General features: G+C 36.0%; 1 protein-coding gene across 1 annotated transcript; it reads right to left on the reverse strand.

Moving 5' to 3' along the window:
* Positions 1 to 983: 983 nt before the first annotated feature.
* On the reverse strand, positions 984 to 16,287 carry LOC113050758 (28S ribosomal protein S9, mitochondrial). Its single transcript, XM_026214036.1, has 11 exons — positions 16,140 to 16,287; positions 15,454 to 15,636; positions 11,422 to 11,484; positions 11,305 to 11,335; positions 11,125 to 11,204; positions 5,967 to 6,052; positions 5,712 to 5,787; positions 5,450 to 5,618; positions 3,894 to 4,002; positions 3,194 to 3,363; positions 984 to 1,328 (listed from the first exon to the last, which is right to left on the reverse strand). Exons 1-11 carry the CDS (start codon positions 16,236 to 16,238, stop codon positions 1,237 to 1,239), a joined length of 1,158 nt encoding a protein of 385 aa, XP_026069821.1. The 5' UTR covers positions 16,239 to 16,287; the 3' UTR covers positions 984 to 1,236.
* Between the last annotated feature and the right edge of the window lie 4,164 nt (positions 16,288 to 20,451).

Below are 20,451 nucleotides of genomic sequence, written 5' to 3' on the forward strand. Positions count from 1 at the left end.
CATGTGGGGATGACTGCCTGGCTAAGCGAGCTGTTGAAGATATCTGTTAGGACATCTGTCAGCTGCGCAGCACAGTCTTTCAGTACACAGCCAGGTATGTTGTCAGGACCCACAGCCTTGCGTGGGTTAATCCTAGATAGGGTTTTCCTTACGTCAGCTGGAGATTGTAGACGGAGTGCCTGGTTGTTGGGAGGTATGGGTAGTTTTTGTGCAGGTGTGTCATTCTGCATGTCAAACCATGAATTAAAGTACTTGAGTGCGTCCAGGAGGGATGTGTCATTATCACAGGCCTGTGGCAGTGGCTTTTAGTCAGTGATCTGAATGGCTTGCCACAGGCAAGCTCCGTTTGTCTCTGCCGTCTATGAAGTGATTGTTGATTTTTTTGAGCAATAAGTGTGCAGACAGTGTAGTGACTTGAGCTATCATGTATCTTTAAACTTCTCTCAAAGGTTATACATGTGTGGGTTATATATTTTTCGATTAAAAAATAAATACTGGCTCTGAAAATACTTAAGGTGGAGAAAACACTATGCAGCTATTTATAATGTGATAACGGCACATAATGCAAATATAGTTTAAAAAGACTGACAGTCTGATTCAACAAAGTATAAAAATAAATACATGTATAACATTGATGCTGCATAACTGTTACAGTGGTATGTACTAAAGATAGTAAAGTAAATAATGTTTTACAATGAAACGGCACTTTAAAAATATTTTGTATTATATTGTAGATGCCACTGTGTGCTAGACACATTCCCGAGGTGTAATATATGTAGTAACTTTCCCAGCAAACATAGTGATACGATTATTAAATCAAATTAAACAATAAAATAAATCTAAAACTAGCCGAATTAATAATTTCAACAATTTGATGAATGGAATTAATCTCAAAAACAGATTATTGTCGCATTGAGCATTGCAATCTAACCAATATTCTGGCAGCTGGGTTCATTATTGAAAAAAATAAACTAAAAATATTCACTTATGAAAAACCAAACGTTTATTGAAAGATGTTTATATTAACATTTTCAATACAGCTTTAATTTGCACAATAATTAAATCTCCGAAAAATCATAATTTCCTCTCTGCTCACAAATGTCCAGTGCCACCAACCAATAGTCTGATGCAAGCTGGTTTGATGCAGTAGGGCTGGTTTATGGGTATGAGTGTCTGCAGAATAATCCAATAGTCCAGTGAGAGAGAGAAGTTCCTGCTGTTTTGATCCTTTCCTGTTCAGCGCTTTTTCCAAGTGAACTTCTTCCGCGCTCCCTCCTGTCCTGGTTTCTTCCTCTCCCTGATCCTGGGGTCCGCGGTCAGCAGGCCAGCTGTTTGGGTAGCCAGAGAAAACAGATGATGACAGATGAACAGCATCTGTGACATGCTGTTATACCGAAGAAAAGCCAAATAAATAAATACTAAAAAAAGACCCTAAACATCAAAATATTGGACCTGTGCATTGAAGTGCAGACTAATATGCCTGCCAATGTTAGTAATACGAGTTAAACTCAAATATTACCAAGAAAAATAGAGGAAAACAAACAAATAAACACACTATAGTTGGTAAAGTTGGTAAATATCATATCGATATTTTATAAACTCAATTCCAAACTTAATTACTAAAATGACTACCGGTACTAATTTCTGAAATAATAGCATGCGTTCTGCCCAATATGGTGGGAAAGCACCCAATGTAAGCGGCACTGAGCAGCATTTCATCAGAATCTTTCTCCATTATAAATGCACAAGTCTTCGCCGTTGATTCATCCCCAAATAGGATTATGGAATCGGTTTTTGCTGATCCCCTTACGCGTTTCTTATGGAGAATGGATTGAGATTTTGGATTTGTAATGTTGCTTACACTGACCAATAGATTGGCTGGCGTTACAGCTAGCATAGCTCCATGCTACTGCATGTAAAGTGTCTAGCCCAGCTTTCAACTATTGCATAAAGCCTGAGCCAGCTGCAAAACCAGAGAACTTGTGGCCAAAATACCATCCGTTCCTGGAATGAGGAACGTGCTGCATAATGTTATAGTCGGATTGACAAAGCCTATGCACTATTTTACTCTTCTCACTGTTTCTATTGCAGACACCATCACTGGATCTCTTTGTGCTATGGTTTTTCCACTGTGCAGTGTGACAAGATGGAATAGAGGAGATACTGGGCTGTAGCCTATCAGAATACTTTCTCTCTATTTGCACTGTAAAGTTATCTGGCACATTAGCACTGCTTCACATGCGACCACTTCCACTATGGTTGAAAGCGTGTGTTCCTGCACAGGCTCCACACTTTAGCTCAACACTCATCTTAGTGACTCCCAAACGCGTAGAAGTGCTGGCCCTCTGGGGGATCATGGCCTTTTACAACAGCAGCCTTGTGCAATAGTCGTCCGACATTCTGTGCCTGCACCGACATGGAGAAAAGGTATCTGATGACCTGCCTGGTGATTGGAGCAGTTCACCTGACTCTTAAGTGTTTCTATACTTAGGTCCATCACAAGCATGTTCTCGTTCACATGGACAACATGGCAGCCGTGGCATTCACAAATTGAGTCGTTCTTGCGCTCTTTTCATGCTCGTGATGGGTAGAGAGCCTCTAAGATAGAGCACTTCGAAAGGCCAAGACCCTGTCAACTGCCCATTTTCAGTAGCTTTGTCTGTTTTACAAGCGTTCGGATGAAGGCTGTATGCCCTCCATGCTCAAGTGTATGTATCTTTCAAATCAGCATTCATCCTGACATTGATATGGCTTAATTTTTATAAGATTCTAATTCTATATTCTATTATAATTTTTCAAGATTCAATTATGAACAGAAAGTTATAAAGAAGTCTTTACTGTCATTCTTGATCAATTTAATGAAAAAATAATTGAAAAGAATATTTTTTTTTTTTTCTTTTTTTTTTTTTTTCAGAAACTTTATAGCTGCATAATTTCCAACTATTATTTAGAATAAATATAAAAAATTAGAAAAATATTACACACTAAATGACACAAATCACTAATGTGTTTTCCGTCCATTTTCAGTCTTTTGACAAAATTATTTTCCACTGTATTCAACATGAAGTACACATGAAATAACCCAGCATAACTACCACATAAAAGAAGCTGCAAGTAAATTGCAGATGAGAATATATCTGAATATGCATACACATATATATCAGTTTAATGCTTTAGGCTTGTTGTCACACACCTTGCCTCATCTTTTCAACTTCTCCCTCCGACACAAAGCTGAGCAGTGCCCTTGAGATGGCCAGGCGCAGAGCCCCAGCCTGAGCAGAGTGACCACTGCCCTCCACACTGCCTTCAATGTCAAACCGGCCCATCATGCCCACAAAGAGCAGAGGAAACATCAGCTGCTCCCTGACAGAGAGAGAGAGAGAGGGAAAGAATTAAGAACCCGTTTCAACATCTGTATGAATGACACACCTGCAAATCTCCCTTTGAGGACTGTATCATCATATGTAGACAAAGTGATAATCCCAGCACTGTAAGAACTATTGAGAGGATGCGATTCAACTGTGTGCTTTAGTATGTGTGTGCTCGCTGGTGGGGATGGCCCCCAGTGCTGACACAGAGCAACACTCCCCTTCTGCTCCAATTAGGCCTGTGTGAAGCGGACGGAGTGATAAGGGCGGGCAGCCAGCCGCATGCTGACAGCGCCAAGTCTCCGGCTCACTCATCTGTGTAATTAACTTTTCAACCACATTAGAAAAACCCAACACACTCACCACGCATGCTGGACCACAGATGCTGGATTTGAACATTTTTTTGGTGTGGCTCTCGTTTGTGGCATATTAACTAGAGTAAAAACAACTATCCAAGCTTTTGATATGCTAAAAGGATCTTTCCACAAAGATGCGATGCATAACGGAGGCAACCCTCGTGCACACCTGTTTTGTAGTACAGGAAAGTAGTGGAGGTAGTTTCTGCCATTGATCGTGATGTTCCCAGAGCCACTGTCTCTGAGGGTGATACTGGCTTTGGCAGTCTTCCTTCTGCCTGTGGGAAGGAGAGAGAAGGAGAAAAGTTAAGAGTGATGTGGGAATTAAGTGAGTGTGCACAGAAGAAACACAGTTTCAGGGGAGAAGGCCAGAAGAGGGAGACAAGGCAGAGACCTCTCTGAGAACTCTCTGATCTTACTTACAGGAACGCATATACATATTATATATATATATATATATATATATATATATATATATATATATATATACACATATATATATATATATATACATATATATATATACATATATATATATATATATATGTATGTTGTATGTGTGTATATATATATATATATATATATATATATATATATATATATATATATATATATATATATATACACATACATACATATATATACACATACATACATACATATACACATACATACATACATACATACATACATATATATATATATATATATATATATATATATATATATATATATATTTTTTTTTTTTTTTTTTTTTAAGGAAAATTGCTTATTTTAATTAATTTTGTTCAACTTGAGGTACTGAACTTTAATCAAAAAATTAAATACCAAAACACTACAAAATTATTAAAACTTAAAATAAAAAAAGGCTAAAACTACAAAGAAAAAAAGAAATAAACTAAAGTAGCATCTCAATTATACTAATTTAACTATAATGTCATACAAATAAATGTGGTGTTGTACCAGTGTTGAAATTAAAATTATTATAAAGAAATATTTGAAATAAAGCAGAAATAAAATAAAATATTAATATTAATAAACTTGGAAACTAAAAAAAAATGTTAACTAACTGATTTTTTTAAGTACTCAAATTGGTAAAACAAAAAAAGTATAAACAACCTAACATGACAAAAGCCATGAATAAAAATAAAAGCTCAGTGAAAATATTAATAAATACTGTAACAGTATATCCAAAAATACTAACATAACACTAATGATTGTGAAAAAATGGGTGTAAAAGACAATAATAATAATATTAAAACCAAAATATTACTTCATCACACTTTCAATTCACAATGGTTTTTAGTACTAAGCCCACCAGGATATTACAATAATTGAACAACGTTTGTCTTGCGAGTAGTTAATTCACAACAGTGATATATTTTTGTCCTTCACTCAATTTTGGGCACTCATCGTATGCAATATAAGACCAAAGTGCTTTTCTATTTACTTAAAGATTCCATCATTTGGATGGCAATCATTGGAATTTTAAGTGCAAAATAACTACAGTTAACGCGAATAATCACAGATGCAGAATTATCAGGCCTATACGCTACATATGAAAAATGAAGGTTTTGGCTACAGAACACATCAGCAGACTTCAGAAAAAGGTGCGTGGATTACATTTATGATGCTTATCGGCATATTCACAAATTATTATCATTATATTTTTTTCATCCTGATAACATTTAATCAGCCTGTTTATTCGAAATGTCAGTCTCGCACCATCTGCAACGCTGAAAGCGACTCCTTGTGGGTCGTACTGCAGGGCAGGGATCTGGTATTTACTGGACTGAACCTCCAGCTGTTTCCGGAACTTCAGTATGAACTCCTCCTCCAGAGAGCAGTAAGGCATGGACAACAACTTCTCCATCAGCTGGATCAACCGCAGGTACTGCACAAAATAAGAGAACTCGCTTAGTTTGCCAACAGCGCCCTCTTGTGTTTCCATCCTGAATTACACATTATCACAATTATTAGTTCTTACATCTTGATCCGAAATGTTCTCTACCAGATTCTCCTCGATTTCCTCTTTTAACAGCCACCTGCTCCCAGTCAGCAATCTGAGAGGAAACAAACAGTTTATCCATTAAACTCACCACTTTTACGGAGAAAAGATCATTTAAAAAGGGTTTATTTTCTAGATTGGCCGTGAATATTCTGAACACATTCTGGCTCTGCTTTTGATCTCCTTTTGTATGTCACTTCAGACAAAAGCATTTGCTAAATGCATAACGCTCACATTTGTTTGGTATCTGATGCGAAGAGGCCTTTATTTCTCATCTTGTCCTGGTGTCTTTCTATTGCGAGAATCTTCTCATAGACATCCTAGAACGACAGGAATGGAAAAAGGATCGGTTTCAATACCAAAAACAGAATTACTACTAAAAGGGAAAGAAAGAATCTTTGGTCTCTGTTGACTTATAAGTCAATGAATAATACACCGAATGAAGGACGAGGTATTCTTCATAGATATTCAGGAATCCCTCAAAAGAAAAGATGCAGTCAAGCAAAAGCAGGGATTTGAAAATCCCCCTGATGCACACGCTCACACAGATACACACAGACACACACACAGTCTCTATTATGAAGGCAGATCTCATCTGTCTCGCTCTCTTCAGCTCTGGCTGGATTTAATTGTGTGTGTGTGTGGAGGGAAAATTGAATTGGGGAGCACTTGGGCCGTAACCCCCCGCACTTTCTCTTTCCTTTCTAACACACACGCACACACTCGCACGTCCTCCTGACAGGAGAATCTGCCATGCGGAGCAGGATGGCATCCTCGGGCACACTTGTCTAAATTGGCATCGCGCCCGTGAGCCTGTAGTGCCCGTCAGGCGTGGTGGTGCTGGAGCGGTGCGGAGCAGGGGTCTGACGCGGGGCCCTGGCGCTGGCATGCAGCTCACGTCGGCACCTTCCTCACGCCTGTGCGAGAAATCATTTCCCCCTCAATTATCCCACAGCTGTTTGTTTAATTCGGTCCTGATAGAGTGCATATAATCCACCTCTACTCACCAAAAAAGCAAACATCGGGCAAAAACCAATTTTCAGCACAAAAAAGGAGGAGTAATAGAAAAGAAAGGGGGGAGGGAGAAGTAAAAAAAGTGGGGGAATGCACGTTTCACGTTTGTGATCACAGCGGCATAACGAATCCAGAAAAATTCAAATGCCTTGAGGAGGGGAGAGAGGCTCCTCGGCTGAGCTTTGGATATGAACTTTCAATGTAGCCTTTTGGTTGGCCGAGGCTCCTTGTATTCAACAAATCATGGGTAAATTGTACAGACTAACTCCTCCCACATTGGATTTTTGTTGAAGGTTAAGTAGAAAATACAGTATTATCAAAACAAGTCAAGATTAAAGTTGAAGGGCCTACAGCAAAAAGCAGGACGCGAACTAATGTCATGTGCCTGTTTTTTTTTATTTTTTTTATATATATATATATAAATAATTGTTGGTTTATGTATAAAATGTCAGATGTTTTATCTTTGTCTTTAAGTCTAAGTCCATTCTGTGGCCATCTTGGTAACACACACAGGCAGCTAATGGGAAAGACTGTCAAAACTAAGTTTAAACCATATATTTCAAATTATGTAATAAATCTGACAACAACTGTTTCATAAAGCATGCTTGTTTAGCTCAAATTATGCAATAAAATACAATGTTTTTTAAGCTTGTCCAAATGTCGCACAGGCACATTCAAATATAAACAATCAGCTATAACTCTATGAAAAAGGTGACGGGCTCTTTCTTTAAATGTCCATATTTACTGCCTGTGTATCTTAGTGAGTTTGCATTTTATTTCCTTTAGCTCATGCTGGAAAAAGATTCCCATCTGCAGTTGTACATTATTTTCTGCACACTGCAGGGTTTCTGAACGCGGAGCACCTCCGTATGATTCGAAGCTGGATGAGAGAGCCGGTGCACGCCGGCAGATTTGACATACCTATTTAAATTAGCAGCAGGGGTCCCAGCCACTGCAGGGCAAAGGGGAGGATGAGGGGCTCGGACGCACCGAGGACAATAGCGCATTAGACAACTCGCGCACACACACTCCTAACTGCTACTGAGAGACGTCTTAGCCCAAGGTCGAGTTTATAGACGAATGGTAGTTAAGGGAAAAATAAGCTAAAACAAACAAACTTTGAAAAGGAATTAACCGTGGTGACAAAGAGGCGGTTAACGCAGGAGGCTCTCAGGGGCTCTTCCCATCACAGTAAAACCCCTGAGGCTGATGGGCACACACACCTACACACAAAAAACAGCGCGTGCACACACACACACCTAATATCACAAAGCCCTGGCGTGGCTAGTGAAGTGTGTGATGCTCCCTGTTGTAAACGGGATTTAAGGAGGAGAAAGAGCTCTGTCACACTCATCCTCCTAACTCTCATTCCTCGCTCTTCCTGTCATTTGCATTAACCATAATCATTCCAATCTCCTGTTTATATTGGTTTATTTGAACACCAACCGTTCTGTTTCATGATTTAGCACACTAACCCCAGGTTCCACAGACAAGGCTTAAGCTTAGTCCCAAACTAAAATGCATGTCTGAGCAGTTCCATTTAAGAAAACTTGCACTGATAAATCTAAAAATATGTCAGTGCTATTGTTTTGTCTCAAGATGCACACCAGTCTTTTTTAGGTACATTTATAAAAACTACTCAAATGCTTATTGAACTATAGCCTAATCCTGGCTTAATCCAAATCATGTTTGTGAAACCAGGCCTAAGTGTAAAATGTCAAACAAAGCCTGTCTCTGAGAAGAGGGGCTGTTCCCCCATCACCCCATCCAGGTCCTGTTTGAGTGGCAGCCTCCCTACCCAGGTCTCTCTGTCTGCGCCCCTCCTCTAGCCCCCACCTATACTCTGTCTGTGCCCCTCCCTTCCTTCAATCACAGAGCAGACAAAGCAGGATCTCTCCCCAAACCACTTCAACAAATATACAATTATGGCTTATACAGATACATTTTGTTTTACTGAAACAAAACTTGTTTTACATTTTTTTTAATTGAACTTAAACACAACTTTAATTATGAAAATTATTTAAATCTAGTTTTATTTCAAACCCTGTATAGCAGATCACAGCACATATAGCAGATTTCTCCAATTTCATTTAAACAGTGGAAGTAATAAAACACATGTTCATGACAGACTTATTCAGACATACATTAAATAATAAAGAAAACGGTTCAAATGTAATGAATATGTAATATAGTGCATATATTTAGCAAAATGCTCCTCTCTAGAAGTTTTTTTCTTTTCTTTTTTTTCTAGAGACTTTTTTGACATCTTTTCATGGCAGATACACTGATTGTGCTATTATATTAGACATGATACAATTTAGTGAGCTGTACTGGTTCTGTCAAAATACCTTCTGATGTTTATTAATGTTTATTTTGGGCTATAACTAGTAGTAAAGGGAAAGAAATTAACAGCTTAAACTGAGGGGGCTACAATGATTTTTCAAGCCATCTTTAAAAGTATCAAAATTACATTTATTGTTTGAATTTGGTATAAGCTTGACCGATCTCAGGGTTTGTTTCATATCAAAAGTAACAAATCACAAAATTGAGAATATTGGATGATAGTTGCACTGCAAATAAAGATGAAGTTTTGTTCAGACTCAAAACAGCATATACTAAAAGATATCGGTTCATCAAAATCAAATCAATATTTTAACTCATCCCCTAGCATCCACTGAGTGGCATGAGTACCTGCTATAGCTTATCTAAAGCCCTATTCGGATGGGACTAGTTTTACAGGGGGTCGTTAGAGAAATCTGCGTTTCACAGACATACTTGGTGATTTTAATCCGTCCGAATCTTCCACGTCTGTGTTTTTCTCACACAACCTCTGTGATAATTCCAGAGCAAATTATCTACTGTTTTTCAGCAAACTCAGTGATCCTCTGTGAAAACTAATCCCGTCTGAATGCGAATGTCTGTGATTGCCGGTGATATTTTTTTTCACAACGCGTTTCCTTGTATGTTTTGGCCAACCTGAATTCCTGAAGATGCTCTTACCGCGCGCATGTTTGATATATTTGCTTTCCGGCAAAGAAATAATCATAAAAAAAATAATAAAAACAATAAAATTAAGAGCAAGATCAAGTAAACTGTTAATACCGGCTATTGTAATATCAGCATCAGGTAAGATTACTCACGTTCATTTATGTACTCAGTTACATAATATTTTAAATTATTTAATAAAAAAAAAAAAAAGGAAACCAAGTTAAACTAAAGGAACCACACATTAACATGGTTTTGCTATACTAGCCATTTAGTATTTATTGTGTAATAATACTAGTGGCAATCATTCTGAATGAATGCAATGCATGCATACAGAGTGCGTGATCTCTGTGACGCCCAGATGCACAAAACAAACCCTCCCACCTCGTAATAAACACAGAGATGTTAGTCCCGTCCGAATTGGTACATGAAAATCACAGACGTCAGTTGGTAAGAATCGAAACTCAAACGTAGTTTAGAAAACTAGTCCTATCCGAATAGGGCTTAAGTTGTGTGCATGAAATAGACACTGATACAATTAAAATGTGCCATCAGAGAAGCGCTAATAAAATTTCACCATTTGGTCAATGGATCTGGCCTTCCAAAAACTAAAAATTAATCTTCAGCCACCAGATTTGTGATACATCCTTTGATAAACTATTAAAAATAAATATTAACAGCCACTAAATGACTGATACTGTATTAAAATTCTATACTAAATCCCAAGATGCCTCAACTTAAAGAAAATTAAGCTTTGATTATTACACACAAGATGAAAAATGGAATTTAATTTGAAGATTTGCTAGTCTACATTTAACAGTCGTGGCCTAATGGTTAGAGGGTTGGACTCCCAATCGAAGGGTTGTGGGTTCTAGTCTCGAGCTGGACGGAATTGTGGGTGGGGGGAGTGCATGTACAGTTCTCTCTCCACCTTCAATACCACGACTTAGGTGCCCTTGAGCAAGGCATCGAACCCCCAACTGCTCCCCGGGCGCCGCAGCATAAATGGCTGCCCACTGCTCCGGGTGTGTGCTCACAGTGTGTGTGTGTGTTCACTGCTCTGTGTGTGTGCATTTCGGATGGGTTAAAGGCAGAGCACAAATTCTGAGTATGGGTCACCATACTTGGCTGAATGTCACTTCACATGTTTAACAGTGTTATTAAGTCAATTATTAGTGTTTTTAAAATTAGACTAAAATCTTGAAATTAAATGTAAAAACTGAAATGAGCATGCTTCTAAATCATGTATTAAATATAGACCAATACTAACAAATAAACTATCCCGCAATCCATATGGTACCTATTGTATATAAACAACTATTATTCATATATCATCTAGAACACTCTGGTTTTGCCTGATGAATGTAAGCATTTAACATGAGCATGAACTTACGTGCAAGAGAGAATAGTAGGACTGTTTCCCTGTGTAGAACAGAAAGTGAAAAGGGCGTCCTTCTGCATCCCACTGGATAGCTAAAAGAGAGAACAGGGCACACAAAGTTCATTACCAGATAACAGCATGCTTACATTCAGTGTCAAAGAGCACAGAAAGAGTTAAAAGGCTTTTACATACCTGTCTGTTTTGGGAATATTTCCTCTGGGTGCTAAAACAAAAACAAAGGAACATAAATATGTTGACTGTCTAATAAATTATCAAAATAAAAAAATAAACCTTTGGATGAAATCTCACCTTCATAACAGGTCTTGCTCGTTTCTCAAAGAGTCCAGAGGGGAAGAGATATGCAATACTCCTCTATAAAAAAACAAACAAATCAGATTGCACACTTTTTTATTTATTTCTCCATTTAAATGGCAAATAATCTTGTCACTTAGTAAACATTACACTTTAAATTCTTAAATTATATGCAACAGTATGACAATAAAGTATGTTATATTTATTGTGCACCCCAGACGTCTCTCTATGCAACTCTCATAAAGACCCAAATGATTCCAGTGACAGCATTCAGCAGGGCATAAAACTTTCATTTACATAATATGAGACAATCAGAATGGCCACATTTGGGCCTTTCACCCTGTTTTCAGGATAAAGAGACAGAAAAAAGAAAAAGAAAAAAAGTGAGGTGATGGCAGATGCACTCTAAGCGAACCGACATTCATGTATTGGGCCATCAAAACCAGAGGGTGAGGGAAATAAAGCAACACAAAGAGGAGAACGGACAGAACGGTGCAGGATGCAGTGACAGATGAAGGCAGCACCTGTTCATACCTTGAAAAACAATATGGCCCAACTCCCTCAGGGAGGTTTAGCCTCGTCATAGTGTTCTAGAAACCTCTGCTGCTTGAACTTCACACAAGGCCAATCTGGGCAAGCAAACTTGGTACTCACACTCCCTCAAAACAGGTTTTTTTTTTTTTTTTTGGAGACATCTGACCACTTGCTTCATGTGCCATGAAAAATGTAGCACTGAAAATGTAAAAGTGTCTGACCTTCTTAGGTCATAAGGACATACATGAACCCATATTGATCTTGCCATCCCATTCCTTATGTAGCATTGTTTCGGTTGCTTTTGTAGTTTCTTTTTTTAGTCATAATCCAATTTTACATGATCATTTGCACTCTCTCTCTGACCCTTAAATACTGTACCATTAAAGGAAGTTCACACATACAAAAAAAATCAAAACTTTCTATACATTCAGAAAAAAATCAGTTTTCATGAAAGCAGCACAACTGTTTTCAGCATTGATAATATAAATAAAATGCTTCTTAAGCACCAAAGCAGCAAAAATCCATTAAACGCATTAAAATAGAAAACACATTTTAAATTGTGGTAAGTTCACAATTTTTCAATTTCTATTTTATTATGATTTTTTTTTTTAATATTGTATTTGCTTAAATAACTGCAGCCTTGGTGAGCATTAGAGACTTTAAATAAATAAATGTTTGTTTAAGAAATAGTTCACCTAAAATAGTCTACTTGGTTGTTGCCTGAAATCAGTATATTTTCTTTGTATTTGTGGAACACAAAATGAAATATTTTCCAGTATCCCCAACCTGATATTATCAATAGAAATAAGTTGCCACACTGCCAAGCTCCAATAATACGCTACATAAACGCAAATCACATAACTTGCACTATTTTCCAAAACGTCTGAACCTGTGCTTCGAGACACTCTCCTTTAAACGTTCGCTCAAGTTGGAATTGTCAAAAACTCTGCAAATTTCTTCCCAATTTTCAGCTGCATGGACTCTGTGAACGTCAGAGCCCACCTGACGGGTGCAAATGCAATGCGTGTGCGAGTAGACGAAAGACAGCGGGAGAAGGCAGGTGAGGCTTGCCGTCTGTATTAATTACTTCCTCCTGGCAGCGCTTGCTGTGCAGCTGTTTCACACCTTCAGTGCATTCACGGGAACGTCATGTCGGCTGAAGCGCTTGGCAGACACGCCAGTGCCAGCTCCGACACAGATGCCCCATCCTGTACTTGCTCTGTGCCCTACAGTCACAGCCATTTTCCACCCCTTACCCAGAGGGACGGTAGGTGTCCGCTTCTTTTAGCCACACTTACTCTGAGGACTCAATTTATTAATGGTGACAGAGATTGGGGAATTAATGCTAAGAATCGAGAGACTGGACCAAATTAGTTGGATAAAACAATTAGGGCCATTTATTATATTGGACATAAATGCTGTTTGTAAATGTATGCCAATTTTTAAGCAGGTCCAAGAAGCTTCGCTGTGACACCAGCTGATGACTTAACTTTTATCTCAGAGGGGTCACAATGATATAGATTGTATCAGTCTTTGTATTTCAAGTTTTCCAATCGTCCTTCCTTATTTTGAGACATGTAAGGAAACCAAAAGAGAGGCACCAAAGAAAAATGTATCCTAATGGAGCTTAGGCCCTCAGATTGACAAAACAATAAAATAAGCTAAACTAACTAAATGAGATAAAAGATATTTATTTTCTTCTTTAAATTTACAAAAAGTAGTTGAAGAAGCTCTCACAGATTTCAATAATTGGAAAAGTCATGTTAATTGGGAAGATCTTAAAACATCATTTTATAAGGAATAAACATAGTATATAGAAATTCTCATCCAGTAAATCATAAATGACTAAGATTCTTGTAAATGTATTCTTTAAAAGTGTGGGGAAATGAATAACATTTGGCTCTAAAAACTTGAAATGTTATTATTTTCATTATAATTATATTAGTTACTTTTTTCTATGAGTTCCTGTAGATTATAAGAAGTTTCAAAAAAACAAAACTAGGACTAGTTGGCCTTTGAATATTGCTGTGGACAGGGAGGGCTTGGAGTCAAAAAGGTAGAGAAACACTATTCTAGAATATTAACTTTGCTGTGTAATTATAGAAGATACAGACAGGTTAAAAATAATAACAAAATCTTAATGAACAATAGTATTTAGAAATTATTCACACTTTTATTTACTTATCATTAGTGTCGTAAAAAGTATTGGTACTTTTGGTACCAAGTTGATGCTTACATTTTTTAAAACAACAACGTTACCAGCCTTTCTGCAGTACCAACACCATGAAAAATTGTCAACGAATATCTGTGTTTCCTCTCAATAATGAAATAAACACACAACAAAAATGACAGCAGTGAGAAAAGCACAGTTAAGAAAGCATCGGATCAAAGCGATGTGGATTAGTTTGCACCAGCTCTGCAACTGGCACTCCAGTAATGTCATGTTTATTTATATAGGGCTCTATACAACAGATTGATTTCAAGCACGCAGCTTTACAATATTAAACAAGTAGAAAGAAAAAAAAAATAGTCTCAGAGTGTCAATCTCATTAACTTGACTTTCTGTCTGGTGTGGAGCAACTAATAATGGAATAGTATATACAACAATAATAAAAAAAAATAAAAATAAAATTCATGGTTACACTTTACTTTAAGGAGTAATTATGCATTTAAGTATGGAGTAATATTAATTAATTACATGTACTTACTATATGGTAAGGGTTAGGATTAGCGTTTATTTAAGGTTTACTTGCATGCAATTATGCATAATTAATTGTTATTATGATAGTAAGTAAATATAACATGTAACAAGGCAACCTTTAAATAAACTGTTACCAAAATCATGACATTATAGTGATAGTTTGGTTTACATAGATTAAAGCTTGATCTAGCTCAGGATTGTTTGATAACTATAACACTATAAGGATATTTAAGAGAGCTAATGTTGAGAATAAAATCATGTATGGAAAATAAATCTCTTAGCAGCACTTTATTTTGTTCCATATATGAATTACAATAGGAGACTTTTCAACTTCTTCATACAGTTAATTCATCTTGTGTGCCAAATATATTTATTTGCATGGTTAAAAAAAAAAATATATATAATAAAATATATATATTGAAATTGCGCAATAGTGATATAATGGTTTGACATTTGACATTCACTTAAAACCTGAAGTTATTACCTTTTTTATTTATTAGTTAGTAATACATTTTATTATAAATAGTATAATAAATAGTAATAAATAGTATTTTATTTAATTGTCAAAGCAGAATAACAGAACAAAGCCTACTTTGATTATTTAAATAATCATTGTAATAAGTGTTAATAAATTATCAAAATAATTGTTTATTGCAGCCCTTTATATAGATAGATAGATAGATAGATAGATAGATAGATAGATAGATAGATAGATAAATAAATATAGAAAAATATTCAGAATAAGACTGAAAATAGAATAGAATAGAACAGAATATAATACAAATGTAACTCACATCAATATCCTCTTGTGTGAATGTCTCTGGGTCTTCTCCCATCATGTTAGCCAAATGTCGTTTGCCAACTTCAAACTCCTCCAGCTGTTTGTCGATGAACTCCTGTGTGAATTTCTGAGGACCTGCTGCTGCCAGGTTCTTCTTCCATAAAGAAGATGCCACAGAAATCTGTCTGAGTGGCAGCTGGAATTAAGACAAAATAGAAACAACATATAAGAATCAATATCTGTCACTGACAAGCAACTTTGGTAAACAATCTCATATGAAATATAAATAAAAAGTATAGAAGAAATAATCAAAAACAGTAAAAAATGTATTCTATTAAAATTACTTTTTTAAATAAAAGTAATGATTATACTCTTGCTTCATATTCTGAATTAAAATGCATCTGTGTTATCTACGTTACTAGCTGGCTTGGACAGAGGACATCATGTCAGGACACTCTGTATTGCGTAAATACACAATATAAACCGTTCAAATAGTGCAGGTTATTAACGGAACATATCTGCAATGAAACGGGAAGATAGCACTTCATCTTGTCAATCTAACGTAACATACTTTATACAGACTCCAAAAGCACTATACTGTTACAAGGACATGATACTCTCGGCAGCTACACTACCGAACACTACTGAGTAGTCGCAAAAACGGCTCTGTGCCGGAGCAAAAATAAGAAGGCATTTCACCTGCGGGACCATCTTTGATCGGGACACATACAAATTCTTCGCGCAGCTCCCATACTTCCATAAAATCGACCTCACGCCTCTGCAACCGGAGGCAGCCATGTTTGCACGACGACACACACTTAGACAGGAAGTGAAGACTACATCACATCCTGGAAGCAAAAAGGGTCGTTCATCACTTCAAGCGATCGATAAATAAATAAATAAATAAATAAATAAATAAATAAATAAATAAATACATACAGATCGTTCATTACTCACAAAAATACCTTACTGTATACTGTAGTGGTACATCTTACAAAATTCCACACGAGCTGTTCAAATTCCAGACCTCACTTTTTTGTTAACATACAATAATCTGGGCCCGGTTCCCCAAAACGTTCTTATCGCTAAGTAGTTCTTAACCTATTCATTAACTTCACTCCTAACCTTGTGGCACGATTCCCAACACGTTCGTACGCTAAGTCACACTTTCGTAAGGTTGGTCTGGACCATTCGTAAGCTCTCTCTTAGCGTTGTTTGAGCTCAAGATTCTACTGTACAGCAGTCTTGAGAAATCAGCACAGCGAAGTTCAAGTCAAACTATGGTATGTTGACAATGTTGGGGCTCAACAATGATTTTATGTTATTTTTTAAGACTTGTAATAAATTATGTTCTCAATGGATACAGGCCTATTTATGAAGTTGACTTTATGTGGTAGGGTCAAAATCACCATAGAGTGCCTTTCAACCCTCACAATACTCACACATTTTGATTTTAATTTACCATTCACTTTATGTCATGTCATAATAGTAGACACTCAAATACTATAATAAATATAATATCTGAGCTCCCACAATGTTTTTTTTTTTTTAATTATGGGCCATTTTTTAGAGTATAAAGCATTGATATGTCCACCCTGTCGTGGACATATAATATACAGTTAAGTGTGTTTTCAGTGCACTATTAAGATACAAATTATACTTTCTGAAAGGTATGATGTCCCTTTCCTAAACAGGGTTATTTGTTTGCTTTCAAATTATAAATACATAAAAGATTTTATGTAAACAATGTTTTTTTTTAAAGAAACTCATACAATTTGCACATGTATTTTTTCTTATTTGGATAAATATTTGAGTATTTGGATGCAGTTTTTTTTGTTTGCATGTTATTGCCCCCACACCTAGCACAATGGATTATATAGGTATGATTAAATTATTATTTTAAATATAATTTAAAAAAAAACAAGATGACAGGGTGGACGAGCCCAAGACGGAGTGGACACATAAAGCAGAACACAAAAAGCATGACAAAAGCATGACTTTATGTCATGTCATAATAGTAGACACTCAAATACTATAATAAATATAATATCTGAGCTCCCACAATGTTTTTTTTTTTTTAATTATGGGCCATTTTTTAGAGTATAAAGCATTGATATGTCCACCCTGTCGTGGACATATAATATACAGTTAAGTATGTTTTCAGTGCACTATTAAGATACAAATTATACTTTCTGAAAGGTATGATGTCCCTTTCCTAAACAGGGTTATTTGTTTGCTTTCAAATTATAAATACATAAAAGATTTTATGTAAACAATGTTTTTTTTTAAAGAAACTCATACAATTTGCACATGTATTTTTTCTTATTTGGATAAATATTTGAGTATTTGGATGCAGTTTTTTTTGTTTGCATGTTATTGCCCCCACACCTAGCACAATGGATTATATAGGTATGATTAAATTATTATTTTAAATATAATTTAAAAAAAAAACAAGATGACAGGGTGGACGAGCCCAAGACGGAGTGGACACATAAAGCAGAACACAAAAAGCATGACAAAATGTGACAATGAAAAATTTATTCAACTTTAAAATATATATATAATTACATTCTCAATCACATTGATATTTTTTTTATTATTATTACAACTATTATCTACAGCAGATGTTTCTATAAAATGTAATATAACATTTTTTTACTTGACTATTTTACTCTTATTCGAATTTAATGAGCAGTGACTGGGACATAGCAAAACAACATACATCCTCTCATACAAAACTAAAGAAAATATTGAAAATGTATCTAAAGAGCAAAGTAATGCTTCTGTTATGAATAAAACAACTTAGCCTAATATAACACACCTTTCATAGTCATTTGTATGTTGAGTTATCATGGCAAATGAGTTATTTATTTTCATGACACCAAAAGGCACCCTGCAGTGATATTGACCCGGTATCAGAACTAATTGGTGGTAATTGGCCTAGGCTTTTTCGTAATGTAATTAAAGCAAATTGGCAATCAATTTTTTGATAATTAAAATCTGGCAAACAATTTGGCTCTAAATGGCTAAGATCTATAAATGGGGTTGTGTCCAGTAAGCGACCATAGCAGCGATCCATGTCCTTGAATCAAAGACGGAGCCGGACGCGGAGACGTTTTGTCCATGTCAATTTTTTTATTCGGCAAACCTTAAGCCCTTCTGACATTTTGCCTGACGTGGCTATATTAAAATAAATATTCGCCTCCCAAGACAACTCATTATGGAGCTACTGGACCTTCTCAGACCTGCGCTTGCCAGGCAAACGTGGCGGAATTTTGCTTTAAGCCCTGAAGCCCAGCGCTACGTTATTTTTTTATCTATTTTTTTATTATTATTTTTATTTTATTTTTTTTATTTTTTTTGCAACAGAGAGATTTTTTATTTAAAACATAAACCAATTGCAATCAATACCGCATTAAACAGAAGTAACTGCAGCTGTTTGCCAATCAATTTTGATTGTAAAGTACCTTACCATTAATATAAAAGTGTATTATATAATTTTTATTAGTCGTTAAACCCATGTCAAGAAGCGGCACAAGTGGCACAACGGGATAAAGAGGGTGGATGATTAGCGAGGGATACCCGGTTCGTCTAACCGTCACAACATATAGGCTAGTGTGAACATATTAGCATACTGACCATTTGATAATTAAATTTATAGTCTATATTCTACTGATAACTTAAAATATGTTTAAAAAAATGTTACCATAATAAATTTAGGAGTGTTTCATTTGCATAGAACGTGTTGTCTTTCTTAACGCTGTATTGCACCTTCGCGTGAAGTGGAAAATCGATACATGAGCGATCGATACCAAACTCATTCAGCACCCTCACTTTGGACAGCGCTCTTGTAACGTCATACGTAAGAGGCAGCGTGCTAAGAAGCTTCCTAAGGGACACTTTGGGGAACACACTTAGGAACTTAACTTTGGTAAGATATATCTTTCGAGGTCTTCTTAGCACGCTAAGAGTGAGCGTTATCGGGGAACCGGGCCCCGAGCAATATAGACCTACCTCTTATTGATTAAATTTTATATATATGTGTAAGATGTAAAAACTTCTATTTGCATTTATTTTTTCCTGTCTTCAATAACTTCTCTATACTATTTCCAGTTTATAATTCATTTAATACTTTAAATTAACATTATTATTATTATTATTATTATTATTTATCTGTTCATCTGTGTATTGTTTTCTAAAGAAAAAAAAAACATTTTGATGATATGCCTACTTTAAAATATTAAACTAAAAAATAAAATATAAAATATGAATATAAGACATTTCTCCAGGTACACAGTAACTAAATCAATTCTCAGAGATTCTAAATATATTTGGAAGAAAACACCACCTTTCTAATCAAAATTTAGATTTATTAAATATTTAAAAAAGAAAAAGAAAAAAAGCAAAATAATATAATATAACTTTTAAAACTTTAAAACATTAAGGATTAAGGTCAAGCGTCAAACGTCAAGCATTAAGGTAGCCTGTGTACTTCTGAACTGTTAAAAAGTATTTTCTTCAACTATATGAAGTGTAAATATCTGGGCATGCTACATTTGAGAGGTCGGATACTGTTCTCTGCCATTGTCAAATCCTCTCCCATGGCCTAGTAGCGGGATAGTAAAATTTCCATCAGATGTGCACTTCAGAATCTTTACAGAACTAGCAGGTCATCCGGGGATTTTTCACACATTGTGATAATTGCACATTTTATTTGACATACTATTTTTTGCATACTAAATTGTCTGGAGAGCAACTTTCATGAAAAAAAGTATATATATATATCTCCTTCATACTATTCTATGAACAAACCAGATGGAGGGTTCAGAGCCAAAGGCCAACATTTATTCCAGAGGTTATGTATGTGTGCACCACTCTCAATAGATGCCAGTTCTTCACTCATGATAGAGTTGGTGTAAATGTTTGTAAAGATTAATCAAAGTGAAGGGGCACACGCTTCTGGTTTGTGCCAGTCAATGCTCTGGTGAGCTAATGTGGCGCAATGATGAAC

The sequence above is a fragment of the Carassius auratus genome, chromosome 31 (genome assembly GCF_003368295.1).
Source record: "Carassius auratus strain Wakin chromosome 31, ASM336829v1, whole genome shotgun sequence".
In the NCBI taxonomy this organism is placed as follows: Eukaryota; Metazoa; Chordata; class Actinopteri; order Cypriniformes; family Cyprinidae; genus Carassius; species Carassius auratus.